Source organism: Magnolia sinica, chromosome 14 (genome assembly GCF_029962835.1).
Source record: "Magnolia sinica isolate HGM2019 chromosome 14, MsV1, whole genome shotgun sequence".
NCBI lineage: Eukaryota > Viridiplantae > Streptophyta > Magnoliopsida > Magnoliales > Magnoliaceae > Magnolia > Magnolia sinica.
Genome location: NC_080586.1, coordinates 78,476,452 through 78,491,881, shown reverse-complemented (window position 1 = coordinate 78,491,881; position 15,430 = coordinate 78,476,452). Strand labels below are relative to the sequence as shown.

General features: G+C 43.5%; 1 protein-coding gene across 1 annotated transcript in view; it reads left to right on the top strand.

Annotated features, from left to right (window-relative positions):
* Positions 1–15,430, top strand: part of LOC131224641 (K(+) efflux antiporter 2, chloroplastic) — a 47,603-nt gene that overhangs the window by 20,022 nt on the left and 12,151 nt on the right. Inside the window, exons 12-13 of the mRNA XM_058219908.1 lie at positions 2,891–3,100; positions 5,329–5,478. Of these exons, the coding sequence (XP_058075891.1) occupies positions 2,891–3,100; positions 5,329–5,478 (360 nt within the window). The remainder of the gene's footprint in view (positions 1–2,890; positions 3,101–5,328; positions 5,479–15,430) is intronic.

Sequence of the window (15,430 nt, the reverse complement as noted above, 5' to 3'; positions counted from 1 at the left end):
GGAGGAGGAGGGCCCCACCATCGATCTGGATCGATGACGACGTCCAGGGAGGGCATCCTAGTTAGAGGACTGTGTTTTGGTTCTTTGGAATGAACCCGATCGTCATGTGAATCCTACCATTGGATCTCATGATCGTGGCCCACCACTCTAGATGATCTAGTACTTTGACTTTTGCTTATTATTGTTATTAGGGATATCATGGACGGTTTAGATTGCTTTGATTAGTTGTTATTTTTGTTACTTCGTCTCTAAGTAATAGGGTGCGCACATGACGCGACTTTTGGGATATGGGTTTTTTTATAAATAGGCAACCCCTTTTAGGGTTTTTGGCATTTGAATATTATGAATAAAATTCTGTGTTTTCTTGCTTCTCTAATTCTCTGAGTTGTGGAAATCCAATTGGGTACTAAACTCTCCCTTCTTCGAAGGGCTGACTACCGTGGTGTGAAGCCACACCCATCTCAAATTGCCCCCATCTCGTACCATCCATAATCATCATCTCTTACAGCTATCCACTCTTTAAATCCACCTTTATTTTGCAGCCAATCCTTCTCTATAACAGATTTCCAGAATCAGGCCCTACAGGAGGGCCGAAACTTCGGCGGAGCACCGTGCTCAAATCAGTCATCTGTTCGATTTGAAAATTGGTTTGTGGGTGGCCCACCCTTGGCCGACCAACCCCTTGCTGACCCCTTTTGGGTTCGTGGACCCCACACGTGCGGGCCACAATCCCCACATGTGCGTCAGGCTCGCTTGCTGCCCACACGCGTGGACTGATCCCAGGTTCTCTTTTTCCTCTCTTTCACTCCTCTCTCACTATATTTTCCTAGCCCTAACCCTAGATTATCCTAAATCCCAATTTCTATTCCCCCTTTTCAACCCTAGGGTTTCCCGAATTGAAACATGTGAATCCCTTTGATTGGGAAAATATTCCTTTGCGTGTGTGGATGAATCTACTCTCATTTGATCATTGTTTGGTCTATAATTTTAATTGATCCATCCCTAGCATATGTAGGTTTGGACCCTTGTCGATTCCCCTTGATTGAATGCTTGACTTTATGTGGGATGTGGAAGTTTTGTGAATGTTTTTAAATTAGTATGATCTAAAGTCTGAAATCTTACATATCATGTTTAATTTCCATGTCCTGCATCAAGACGCCTAAAAATGAGTGCATCTCATTTTAGTTCAACAATATTTTGATCTCTAATAATACATGATTACTGTTAGCATGAACTCATTATGTATTAGAGATCAAGATCTCTAATCCATAACTACTGTTGACTAAAATAAGATGAACTCATTTTTTGGCGTTTGCCAAAGAAGGCCTAAGAGTTTGATGTAAACATACATGCCCAACAGCCCTTAAGTGTTGTCTATTACTTACATGAGAATGCTCCTTCCATTATATAATATCCTGAACTTCTAGTCCTATTTTTCCAGTGATAGTTGAAAATATTGGTCATATGCTCTTTGGAACTCCAGTGATTCATGGGATGGATGTCCCATGGGTTCTCACATCTTTGAATCACATAAACCCAATGGACCCTAGTACACTTTAACACAAGTCCCTGTATGATCACAAAGAATTTTGTCAATACCAGCTGGGTCCAGATTCTCGAATGAGCTGTCATCAGAGTTCGGTTTCGAGAAACCCAGAAGGGGAGGTTTTGGCCTCGCCTCAGGGTGTACTTGAACCTTTAGTGATAATTGACGCTTAGATCTCAACATCTTTAGAGAAGATCTCAACATCTTTAGAGACAGACTTTAGCATCGTGTTTTCTTTCCCCCAGTTTATATTGCATTGAAAGACCATCTTTTTACATTCCAGCTATATACCTCACAGAACATCTTGCAAAGGAATCTTCATAACAAGCTTCCTCTCTGAGACAACGTCATTAGACCAGGTACTCTCCAAGTTCTGGATCGAATTCTGGATTGACCCTCGAATACCAACAAGCCTAAATGTAAAACCCATCCTTCAAACCAACAAGACTAAGTGTAAAACCCATCTTTCAGTAGTAAGGAAATGCCACAAGTAGGTCAGTCACTGTCTTCTACCCCAGACACGGTGCATCAGGTTAGCAAGATGATGATTTGGAGATCCCATAGATAGAAGCAAGAGAAAGATTCAGGGGAGAAAGCTCCTAAAGGTGCCAATGCCCAAGTTCTACAGTCAATACCATTAAGGTGCAGGGACTCAAATTCTAGGGTGGCAAACAGTTTCAGAAACAAGAGAATCTCCTCATTCTTCAAATTTTGATGAAAATTGGCTGTCCATGCGTTTTTGTGCCCTTCTTTTTTGGGCAGTTGATGTAGGACAATTAACCACCTGCTCTAAAAGCTCGAACTGATAAGAGCATGGCGAATCAATCCCATGGGTTAGGACCTCGATTGAAACCCCCCATTGTGGGCCCCACTTTACATGGGTTCTGCTTCACACAAGCCACCTGCCTCACACGGGCCGCCCACCCCGAGTGTGCCCCTGCATCCCATGGGCCACCTCACTTGAGCCCGGTGTGAAAATGCCCCTGCATTAGCAGTGCTTCATATTAGCAGTTCATTTGCTAATGCCATTTAGAATGCAAAATCTTGCCTTATACTGCCTTCTGTCTTCAAACTACTTTTTCCTCCTTTCCTGACTTTCAACTTTATTTATCAGGAAAAAAACTAAATGCCTGCTTCATTTAGCACTTCTTTTGTATTTACAATAGATGTAATATTGTGAACCAATGCCTTTGACTACACCATCCATTGCTCAAGGCAGTTCTTTGTAGATTTTTTTACCTATCATCTTTATAGACAAACAATGCCATTCTATAGTTTCTTATGGGTGTTGTTTTGCATGATGCTTTTTTTTTGTTTTTTGGTTTTTGTGCTGTGAATTTTCAGGTTGGAATGTCTATTGATCCAAAGCTACTTCTTTCAAATTTTCCGGTAATTTTGGGGGCTTTGAGTCTTTTGATTGGAGGAAAGACAATATTGGTTGCTTTAGTAGGCAAACTTTTCGGTATTTCACCCATAGCTGCTATAAGGGTTGGCCTTCTTCTTGCACCCGGTGGAGAATTTGCATTCGTAGCTTTTGGGGAGGCTGTAAATCAGGTTCGGCTTGTTTTTAGCTAAGTGTCTTGTTGCAATCAAAATTTTTTTTTGAATGATCTCGGTGCAATCATTATTGTTTATTATACTTTTGAAAATCCATATCTCACCTGACTAGTTTTATGAATAATCTCGTGGAAGCATAGATTAAATCTTGATACTCAAATGGTTTAGATTGATCTTGTTTTTCTTCAGTAGTAACATTTTTTTTTTTTTTTGAGAAGCAATAAGATTTATTTAAACAGCCCAGTGGCCGAAGCTAAACAAGAAGCAAGCCATAGCAAGCAAAAATACAACACCCAGGAAAGCAGGGTATCCACTTCCAAATAATTACATTTTAGCCCTCCTAAGAACATCTCAATGGGAGCCACTACGATTCTGAAAGTAGTGGTTATTCTGGTCTCCCCGAAGGGTCTAAAGACCAACAAGCATGGCCAGTCACCACCTTGACCTACCTCTTTTCCTGGAACTGCCATTCTGCCAAGTGAGAAAAAGACCCTCAACAGATCCTAGCATCACCGAGGGAACTTCAATAGAATCAAGGATACCATCCCACACCCTCCTAGCAAAGGGGCAGTGGATAACAAGGTGGCTACCGATTCAGCGTCTTTCATGCACGTTAAACAGATATTAGGAATCACCATAGCCCTTTTACGTGGGTTGTCGATGGTGAGCACCCTGTTCTTATGAGCCAAGCGAATGCTGCTGACCTACCCATTTACCCACCACCCAACCAGCCTATGGTGTAGCTCCTACACCACCAGTAGTCCTACAACCCCCACCAGTCCCACCCGTCTCGCAACCTACTGCGGCTGCATTTCCACCTCCACCACCCAGAGCAACGGGCCCTTCATTCTCATTTGCCCAACCCAACTGCGCCGAGCATTCCTATGCTGAAGATTTCCCCTATCAATATCAAAGTGAGGAAAGTGCTCCATCTTTTAGGTTCTAGGCTACCCGACCAACTAGACAAAAGCCTGTTCATCCACCTCCCTCAGCCCCACCAATTCCTACCCAATCTCCTCGACGATGCCCATTAGTTGTCAACCCAACCCTCAGCTCAGGTGGAACATTCCCAAAAGGAAAAGGCTGCTGTCATAGATGAAACCCATTGATGCATCCAGCTCCAATTTGCTGGACGGTTTTGCCTACTGGTGGGCAAAACGTCGAGCCCTTGAAACAAAAAATCAACCAATTAGAGGATCAGTTAAAGAAGATACATGGTGTTGAAGTATTCCCTACTAGGTTCGAGGACCTTTGTCCTTTTCCTGATGCCTGGTTGCCAGAGAAATTAATGATGCCAGATCTTTCAAAATATGATGGCACAGGAGACTCAATAGCGCATTTAAAGGCATATTGCTGTGCCCTTTATCAGCTTGGTGCTGATGAAAGGCTTTTAATGCGTCTATTTCAGCAGAGCCTAAAGGGCCTGTATTGTGACATCTCTCACCGGCCTCTAATTGGGAGATCAAACCATAGAAAGATCGCCCAGAGAATCTTCCCAACCCTTCAGTACCAACTTGTAGTGGATCTATTTTAATAAAAGGCTAACTTGACTTTTCATAAGGCTTCTTGTTTACTCTCATGAACTATGTGACCTGGATATCAGACATGCATTTTGGTATCAGACATGAATAGCGCTGAAGAATGATGCGTATAAACCAATATATTAATGCATCGGAATATGTATGGTATAAATAAATTGCTATACATACGTTACTAGCAAGCTAGCACGTGTGAGGCATGCGAAACTAGTAGACTGATGTTTCGGATAAGAGTGTTGTTTCCAGACACCCCGTCTTCAAGCCCAAACATGAACTCACAACACATGAGGGTCCCCGCAGAGCATGTATGCTATCCTAAAAGAAAGGCCAGCCTACTCATCAAGTGCACAATACATGCACATTGAATATAGATCATTGGTTATCATTTTTATTACATTCATTTCTTTACTGTTCTTTCGCAAACTTCGTTATGTTTGTCATACCTTTTGTTGTCTTTCTTACGTTATTGGGTATTTAAAAATAAAATATTTAGAATGTTGGTTCTATGTTATAGACACCTTTTATCTATGGGTGTTAAGTCGTTTTATTTTCTCACATCAAGTATATTTTTCACTCTGGTTCTAATAGAAGCATCTAATAGTTACGTAGAAAAAGATGTATGTTTCATGGAAAATTGGCACTTGTTGTTATAAGCTGCATCTCTTTGGTTATGACCTGTGGGTGCAGGCTATAATGTCACCTCAACTTTCATCTTTACTATTTTTGGTGGTTGGGATTTCGATGGCACTCACACCATGGTTAGCAGCCGGAGGCCAGTTAATTGCGTCTCGATTCGAGCAGCATGATGTGCGAAGTTTATTGCCGGTGGAAAGTGAGGTAAAAAAGCACCTTGCTCAAGAAGTTTACACTCTTTACTCATGAAAGTTATAGTTTGTTCATTAGCAGGAACAATATTACCCCCAACCAGGCATCACCTCTAGCCTTTCGTGACTCCTTTTCCTATTTTTGACAAATTTCATTTTGTGTTTAGATATCGCTTTAAAATTTAAAAGCATTGTTTTAATACGAGGAACTCAAACTCGGCTTGGTCGACCAATTGAGTCAAGACTCAGACGAGTCAACCTTGACTCGTCTGAGTCTTTTCCTATTTTTGACAAATTTCATTTTGTGTTTAGATATCGCTTTAAAATTTAAAAGCATTGTTTTAATACGAGGAACTCGAACTCGGCTTGGTCGACCAATGAGTCAAAACTCAGACGAGTCAACCTGTTGACTCGGCTGAGTCTTGTAAATTTTGACCATGTCTATTATATGGTAATAATCAAAATACTAATTAATAATCTATATTATGGTACATTTCCAAGTACATGAAAGGAAATTATTCATTTCAATACCTATTAGGTTCATCAGTACAAACAAGTGCCAATCAGACTTGTCTTTCAAATAACATATCTTGAGACTCCGGCTGTAAAAAAAAGAAAAAAGAAAAGAAAAAGAAAACCATGAATCTCTCATACTGGAATTATTCACTGTTCATTGGCAGGGTACGTGGTAAGTGGACTGACAAGATTTTTGTGCCTGAACACAGATGTGTTGCACCTTATGTATATAGTATCTGGCATCTTTCACTCATATGCCGCTTTGGCACATCACTTGCACCCCTTAACCATTTCACACGTGCAAATGCAGTATAGTACACCGTTTATATCACGTTTGGGTCCTTGCATTGGCAAAATCCAGATTGACCAATGCAATATGTTGGTCAAGTTAAACACTGGCCATCATCAATCCCTTGGGATTGATGATACAAAAATCCAAACTGTCTGTTGCAGTACAAGTTGGTGCAAAAATTTTCTATACCGTAATAAGGAACATCCATCCATCAGATCAAGTTGAGCAACATGTGATTACTCCATACACCAACAGTCATGGTTGTGGAATGTTCTTACTGTATTTTAGTGGTTGATCGCCCAAGCAGGGCAGCTTCTGAGGATTGACGGTTGGTAAATGAGACACTTGTTGGGTCACACTTTTGAAAGTGGACACCGGAAAGCAACACTAATGTCTACCATTAAAAAACTGAAAGGAAAAAAAAAAAGCAACACTAACATCCATGAAGAAGAAAAGCAACTAAACGAACGAGTTTTGCATCTAAAGTTGCTACTGGCATTTTGAGATATTTTGCCATTGTTCATATACAGTGGTGAGTGCATACACATACAAAAAAAATAATTTAAAGTAAAAGGATAAATGGAGGTTTTTCATACTTACCATTCAATTATTGTAGACTTTTAGTACCCTTAGCTTAGAGTTGTAGTAACTAGTAAACACACACACACACACACACACACATGGAAGGTGAGTTGCAGTAACATGTAGACGGAGTGAATAAAAGAAGTGTATTTTTTTTTGTTTTGAAAGGCAACAATTATATTAGCAAACTAGCCAAAACAAAAGGAAAACACAAAAGAGCCTGCTGAGATGGCAGACTGGGCAGAAAATGCCCTAAAACAGAACAAAACTACGGCCCTAAAAACAGCAAATCAGTATCCTTCAAGGATTCAACATGAGTGGCCCACTCAATCAAACATCGATTGGCCCTGTACAAGACTACCCCTGCTGAGTTTGAATTGTCCCGGAAACACCTGTTGTTCCTTTCTAGCCAGACTGACCACCAAACGGAGAATAACGACATTCTCCATATCTTCTTTTTGTCTTTACTGAGGTGGACACCGTGCCACGCTTGAATAAGAGCAGTGGTAGTAGCCGGAAGGCACCATCTGTTGCTGAAACGAGCAAGAAAATCCACCCATATCGAATAGATGGAGCAGTGCGGCAATAAGTGGTCCACAGTTTCTTCCTCCCGCATACAACATAGGCATATGTTTGTGAGGATCATTCCTCTCTTCCATAAATTGTCTACAGTCAAGATTTTCCTTTTGCCCGCTAATCAACCGAAGACCAGCACTTTTGGAGGGACGGGATAATTCCAAAATTTGGAGGGAGGAACAGATGCAGACAGGTTGTTGTGGAAGCAGTTGTAGAGGGATTTGACAGAAAACCTGCTGGATTTCTCCAGCTTCCAGATGATACTGTCAGTTGAAGACAGGGAGGGGAATGTCGCATATATGCACTTCAGCAGGTCTGCATTTTCAGCAATCTCCCAGTCTTGCAAGTTCCTCCTATAAATAATATTCCAGACAATCTTGCCGTCAGTTGCGTCGTAACATTCAGCCACCGAGATTTCTTTTTTAGACGCAAGAAGGAAGATGTTCGGGAAGATAGCGCTAAGAGGCCTTTCCCCAACCCAGATGTCTTTCCAAAACCGGATTCTTGCCCCATTGCCAAGAACAAAACCAATACTGGCAGTCACTTCCCTTTTAAGTTTAGAGATGTCTCTCCAAATCACCGACGATTTATGGAGGGCCGTGTCTTTGGTCCACCACCCGCCAGCAAACCTCTCATATTTATACTTTATAACTGAATTCCATAGACTACTTTCTTCATCCCCCAGCCTCTAAATCCATTTACCGAGGAGTGCTCTATTCATTGCCTTGAGGTCTTTTACCCCAGCACCACCCGTTGCAATTTTACCACAAACCTCCTTCCAATTAAGAAGGTGAAATTTCTTCTCGGTCTTGCCATGCCACAAAAAATCTCGCTTAAGTTTCTCCAGAGTCGCCAGCACCGAATTTGGACATTTGAACATGGACATGAAGTATGTCGGAAGATTGGAGAGGGCCGCCTTGATTAAAGTGAGTCGGCCGCTGAGAGAGAGGTAGCGGCACTTCCATTTAATGAGATAATGCTCAAATTTGGAGATAACTTTCGCCCAGAGCCGCTTAAGGGGGGAGCCAGCACATAACGGGAGTCCCACAAACGATGACGGAAGGGCAGCCACAACACATCCAAAAATTGTCGCAATAGCTTGGGTCTCCACACTATCCATATTTATCCCGATTAGCTTCGATTTTGTCATATTAATTTTCAACCCGGAGACGGCCTCAAAACAGAGGATGGCAGTGCACAGATTATTCACCTTGTCGGTAGTAGCATCTGAAAAAATTAGCATATCTTCGGCATATTGGATGTGAGAGATTGGGCTAGGCATGCCTTTGATATTGATGCCATGGAGCATACCTTCCATCTGCCCCTTGAGTAATATTTTAGACAACGCCTCTCCCACGATGAGGAATAGGAAAGGAGATAGAGGATCACCTTGTCTGAGGCCCCTCGAACTCTTGAAGAAGCCAATGGGGGATCCATTGAGAAGGATAGAGAAGTGTGCAGACCCAATACATTCCCCCATCCAACGTCTCCATTTATCCCCAAATCCCATCCGATGCATCATGTATAGCAAAAATCCCCAATCAACATGGTCGTAAGCCTTTTCAACGTCCAGCTTGCATATGATGTTTTTTTCGAGCCCGATTTGAAGCTTAAATCCAGACATTCAGTTGCAATAAGGGTCGCGTCCACGATCTGCCTTCCTGAGATGAATGCACATTGGTTCCCTGAGACAATCTTCCCCATTACCTTTGCTAGGCGGGCAGACAAAATTTTGGTGAGAATTTTGAAGGGGCTCCCTGCAAGTTGATAGGCCTGAATTCCTTAAGAGAGGTTGCCCCCTGGATTTTTGGGATTAGGGCGATGAACGAAGCCCCAAGGCTCTTCAACAACTTGCCGCGATTGTGAAATTCGTGGACAAAATCCATCACTTATGCTTGAATAAGCTCCTAAAAAAATTGAAAAAATATGATGGGATAGCCGTCTGGACCTAGAGCTTTATCGCCACCAAGGGAGTCGATCGCCTGCTTTGTTTCTTCCACCGAGAATGGGGATTCCAGCAAATCGACTTCGGCTGAAGAGATGTTGTCGAGGGGGAGGGAATCGAGTGTGGGCCCATGCCATTCTTCACTTGATAACAAGGACCGGAAATGAGACACCATCTCTTCTGAGATTCTTTCTCTGTCATCTATACGGGTTCCGTTAACCACAATACTGCTGATTTTATTTAGCCTGGCGCGCATACTGGCGATGCTCTGAAAGTAACTCGTATTCCTATCCCCTTAATCCACTTCTCCTAAGCTTTATGCTTCCATGATATTTCATTTTCAAGGATCCTGCCTGAAATGGATTGGATTAATTGGATTCTTCTGGTCTGGGTGTCCAAAGACATTTGGGACTCTTTAGCCTGAACATCGATTTTGAGCAGCTCAGCTAGCATGGTGACCATTTCCTGCTCCCTGATTTGGAATTCCTTTCGATGCCATTGCTTCAGTTTCTCCTTCAGCTGCTTCAGCTTAGAGGTCAGCCTGAAACCAGCATAGCCAACCGCCTATAAGTCAGCCCACCAATTCGAGACCATCTATCTGAAGCCTTCAATTTTTAGCCAAGCAGGGTCGAATATGAAAGGTCTGAGACCCCAATTCTGCTCCTCCATATCAAGGATGAGGGGGCTATGGTCTGATGTAGTTCTGGGGAGGACTGACTGAGAAGAGAGGGGGAATGTTTCCTACCAATCAGAGGACAGAAGGAATCTATCCAATATGCATAAGGTGGGAATAGTTCTCCCATTGGTCCACGTGAACCTGGAGCCGAGGAGAGGAAGATCCACCAACTCTAGATTGTTGATCCAGTGGGAGAAGGAAGCCATCACTGGGTTCGAGGACTTTCCATGAGATTTTTCCTCCACATACCTGATTATATTAAAATCCCCGGCAATGCAGCAAGGCCTGTCGAAGCACTGTTTAGCCTCTGTGATTTCATTCCAGAATTGGTTCTTGAGAGAGTCTTGGGTAGGGTCGTAGACCGAACAGATGAGGCAACTAAATCCAGAAGAAGACTGTTGCAGCACAACCGAAACAGAATGGGATCCTACCTAACTGTTTTGAAGCATCCACTGCGACGAGTTCCAGGCAATCAAGATGCCCCCTGCGCTGCCTACCGCGTTAAGGGTGGCCCATTTAACATCTCTGGCTTTCCAGATGGTGCCCATCAACCTGTCATCGAACTTGGAGACTTTTGTTTCCTGCAAGCAGATGATATCGGGATTTTTTCGATCGCAAGTAGCTTTGATGAGTCTCCTCTTCTGCTTCGAACCCACTGCCCTAACATTCTCGGAGATAATCTTCATTGACCGAACTTCCCCGCTGTCCCTGTCTCCTCGGCCTCCCATTCGCCTCTTCAGAGTTGCTCGGGCAAGCCACAAACCGTTGCAGATCTATGCTGCCACAGGATTTGGATCGGCGACTTCTGGGAGAAGTCGAAGCTGAGATGGGTATGCCACGATACTCGATGCAGTGGAACAAGGCAATGAAATCCTCTGGGGAGTCTCCAAAGGAGAGACCTAGCGTTTTGCCAATGTGTCCCATGGCGTCCCTTATCCACTTCTTTTGGATTGTTTTTAGCAGCTTCGCTCTAGTAGCATCTACAATGTCCCGTATGCTTCTGTATTCTGCGTGGGACGCATCGAAGCCAACACGAATCTGCAAAGGTTCTGCTTCGATAATGTCAGAGGCTAGGTCCTCCTGAAAGAGCACAAGGAGGTTGAGATCTGACTTATTTGAAGGAGTAGGGGAAGACAGAGCGGACGATGGAGAAGGTGGATTATTAGATTGGAAGGAAGATTGGTCGAATTCTTTGCTTTCAACCTCTGGTCGTGTCCGAGAAGTTGCAACTGATAGCAGCCCAAAATTGAGCAGGAATGAGTTGACGCCTGGGTTGATCGGGGGAGAATACGGGCCTGGGAAGTGTTGTACGACAACCTCATATGCGGGTCTGTTGGAGAGGTTCTGCCCTGAGGAGTGGATTCAACTTGGAAAGAGTCTAGCGAGCGAGAGGGATGAGAATGGGCTATGTGAGCAGCGTTGGACATTGAAACCGACGAGGGAAGTAAAGGAAGGGGGACCCGAAAAGTTTAAGTGGACCCGAGGTTTGGGTCCAAGCATGTCCGAACCAACTGAGATAAATGGTCTGGGTTCGAGTCTCGAATTAGTCATGTCGGGTCTGCCACCGTCAGAGACGTGTTCCCAACGTCATCAATGCTTCTGTAGATGAGCGGCTCGAGGCGATATCGAGCATCGCGATCGACCGTTCGAGAGAGGCCGGCGTTGCCACGTGTCGACTTAGCAGCACGGGTAGAGAGACGAGGAGACGCAACCTTGCCACGCATCTGGCTTTGGGGCGAAGCTTTGCCACCATCATTAACTGCGGTAGGGTAAGGGTCTATGTCAGCAATTGGAGTATCTCGAGAGCAATGAACCTGTGCTCCGTCACACACTCCTCCGACAGATCTGCCTGAAGAGGAGGGGGCTTCCTTCAGATGCCAGATGTCTCCCCACTTGGGGATGGGAAATTGCTTCATTTCCTTCTGGATAGGAAGAATGATCTCCTTGTCTTCCACGAGGATCCGAATGTATGGGGGTGGTGGTTCTCCCTTCTTCCTGCGGATGAGGACTCTGATATCCGCCATCTACTCTCCAAGCTTTGTCTTGGGGTCCAGCTCGACGATTGAGCTGAGAAGTTTTGCAGCTGCGATGAAGAACTCGTCATACCAGAGTTCGAGAGGTATGCCCTAAATCATGAACCAGGCTTCTTCCGATCCAAACGAGGAGAATTCGTCCCAACTCAAGACTCTAGAAACTGGCCCGTCAGTGTGAATCGTCCCTACCATGATAAGGATTTCTGGATTCAGGCTCGGACTTAATCTAATCCACAGCTCATGGTAGCCAATGGGTCTGATTGAGTATTGGGCAGGGCGGATTCTGGAACAGCCGTTGATCCACTTCCGGACTTGGGAGATGGAGGCCCCTTCTTTGGTACAGATCACAACGGAGTCTTGTAGTTCCCGTTTGGACTGATCGATTTGATCTTGGTTGATGCGCAGAGTGAAGGCGTCGCTAGCATTCTTCTTTATATCTTGAACATCCTTTCCCACCTCGCTATGGCTTCTCTGGTTCTTCTGATGGGTCTGCATCATCTTCATAGAGCTGTCTGAGTTGATTAGAGCGCCGTCTGAGTTGATTAGAGCGTCTTTGTAAGACTCACCCTTGAGCAGAGCCGAGCGGTAGGGGCGTGGCCTTCTTGGAGTTGGTGAGGATGGGTCGGGTAGCGATTTTCCGTTTCCCGAGTGGACCAAATCTAGCTCTTTGCACCAGTAGCGGACACCCCCCAAAGCATTTCCCGTGGAGCATGAACACCGCTCTATATAGCTCATCCTCGGAGCTCATCCGGATAAGCGCAAAGCCTCTATAATTCTCAGAGACTGGATCTCTAGGTATGATGACATCCATGACTGCACCAGCCCTACCAAAAACCCTTGCAATATTGATTGGAAGCCAATCTGTCAGGTACCCCTTTACGTATAGGGTCGGGTAGTTAGAATACTTTCGTTCGTTTTGCTTTGCAGTTGATTTTTCCTTTTTCCTGTGCCGTACTTCAGTCCAGGCTTCTGTATACTCCGATTGGTGGTTTCAGTCAGGAGGGGCGGGGATGCCAACAGGGTTTGTGCGACAGGATGAAGTAGAACCAGTCCGATCCTCTGTTTCTTGTCGAGAACCAGTCTGGTGATACCGATGCAAGTCATCGGTAAATTTCTTTCCACCTCTCTCACCATCCATTCCGCTCCCATCATCTTCCTCATCGTCCCGCGTGTCTCGCCGTCTCACCTCGCTACGTGTCATTGCATCGTTAGGCCGGTCACACCAGTTTTCCAGTCGTCATCAGCACGCCTCGTCATCGTCGTCGTCGTTGTCACCAGCTTTCTGATCGTCGTCGGCACGCCTTATGCTATCTTAACCTTTCAATAAGATTTTTCAAATGTAAGGACATCAGAAGTAACCTAAGAGTAGTTGCAATTTGAGATAAAATGGAGGAGATCTGATTGAGATGGCCCGGCCATAATGTGATTTGGGAAGGAGGAAGAAAAGATTAAATGGAAAATAAAAGATATTAGAATCTAATTAACCTTATTAATTGATACGGAATTTTCTATTAAAAAGTAAAATTAAGAAATAAATAAAAAGATATTAGAATCTAATTAATCGTATTGATTGATATGAAATTTGCTATTAAAAAGTCAAATTAAGAAATATTAGTAATAAAAGAAAAGAAATTAATGAAAGATTGAATATTGATTACTTGATTTAGGCTTTCGTTTTTCACAATGGATCAACTTGGTCAAAGTTTTCATGACTCAGTGAATTGTCTGGGTCAATGTGGAACTCGGTTAAGTTGCCTAAAACTCGGGCAAGTTTTGGATTAAAATGATCCATACCATGGATCAATCAGTTTTTTGGCCGATCTGAATCACTCAGGCGAATTCCTGGTTGACTCGCTGAGTTTTCAAACAATGTTTACAAGTATGGCTTATTAAGTAGATTAATGAGTTGCGAATCAGAAGACATAGGACTGCACGCAACATGATGCCAACTAAATGGATTCATCCTTCTAATCAAACATGTTTTCTAATGCCACCAGGGAAAAATCTTGGTCCTGTCATAAAGTTGTGAAGATTAGGCTACTGCTTTGTAACTATGACATTGTCATTTTGGAAAACCTGCAATGTTGATGAAAAGCTTAAAACCAGGGGTCGTGTATCAATTGTAAACTGGCATGGAATTATCTCCGTGTAGAGACGTATTTCAACCAAGAGCCATACACTCCTTGCGATTCAGCTAGCATGCATCTTTCTCATGAGTATAATCTTTTTCAGTCTCTGTCAACCAAGTTGCAGGAGTTCTCTTCATGATCTGGTTGTCATAAGAAATTCTGTTCCTTTTTCTGATTGTGTTGGGTAGTTGATTAGCTTGTTGGAGCCTTTTAAAAAGCCTTTTACATTTTTTTAGGGAATTTTAGAAAACACTACCTAATTAATATGGAATTTATGTTTTGGTACCCTTTCTAAAATGCTACCTCATTAATCGATATAATTATCATTCCACTACCTTCCGTCACAGCCACTCGTGCGAGCAAATGGGTCGGTGACTCGGTTGGGCCCCACCATGATGTTTGTGTAAAATCCACCTTGACGGCTAGCTGTGTTACCCCATGTTAGGCCAAGGGCCCAACAATCAGCTCCATTAGTGATTCAGGCGGACCACATGATTGGAAGCAGTGTACAGGGCAACGATCACCCTCAGAACTGCTTTCATCACTGTGTCTCTCCTGAATCATGGATGAGTATGATTTTTGGGCAACATGCCTAAATTTTTGTGTGGAATCTAATGGTTGGAGCGGATTTCATATAATTATCATGGTGGGCCATGGAAAAATCAAGGGTGACTGTTTCTCTCCCAACTGTTTCCTATGTTGTAGCCCACAAGCATTGCATGTCTGCCTGATTTTTTGTATATGGGCCTAATATGGGACTAAATATCTAATGGTCAAAGTCGATCTTACATAAACATCACGGTGAGCCCCGTTAAAATAAAGAGCGGTGTCCCATACAATTCCGTTTTGTTCTAAATAATCTCTTTGTACAGTTGGAGAGGGACAACAGGACTTGATTTTTGTCACGGCCCACCATGATGTGTATGCGAATTCTTCTCCGACCATTAAATGTGTTATCCACGTTTAGGCCCAAAGCCAAAACATCAGGCTGACTTGTGATCCTGGTGGCCACACAAAAGAGAACAGTTGGGAGATTACAGATTCTTTTACCTGTCTCCTGAGAAATTCTAGAGTGAAGTGGGCTGTGTTAATATCCATTTGCAAAGCTGAATTCCCTCTTCTTTCTCTCTTATCCTGAAAAAAATAATCCTGTTATAAACTGTTCGTTACGTGATCTGCCCGCGATTCCCGTGTTTAGTTTGGTGGTCGTAAAATC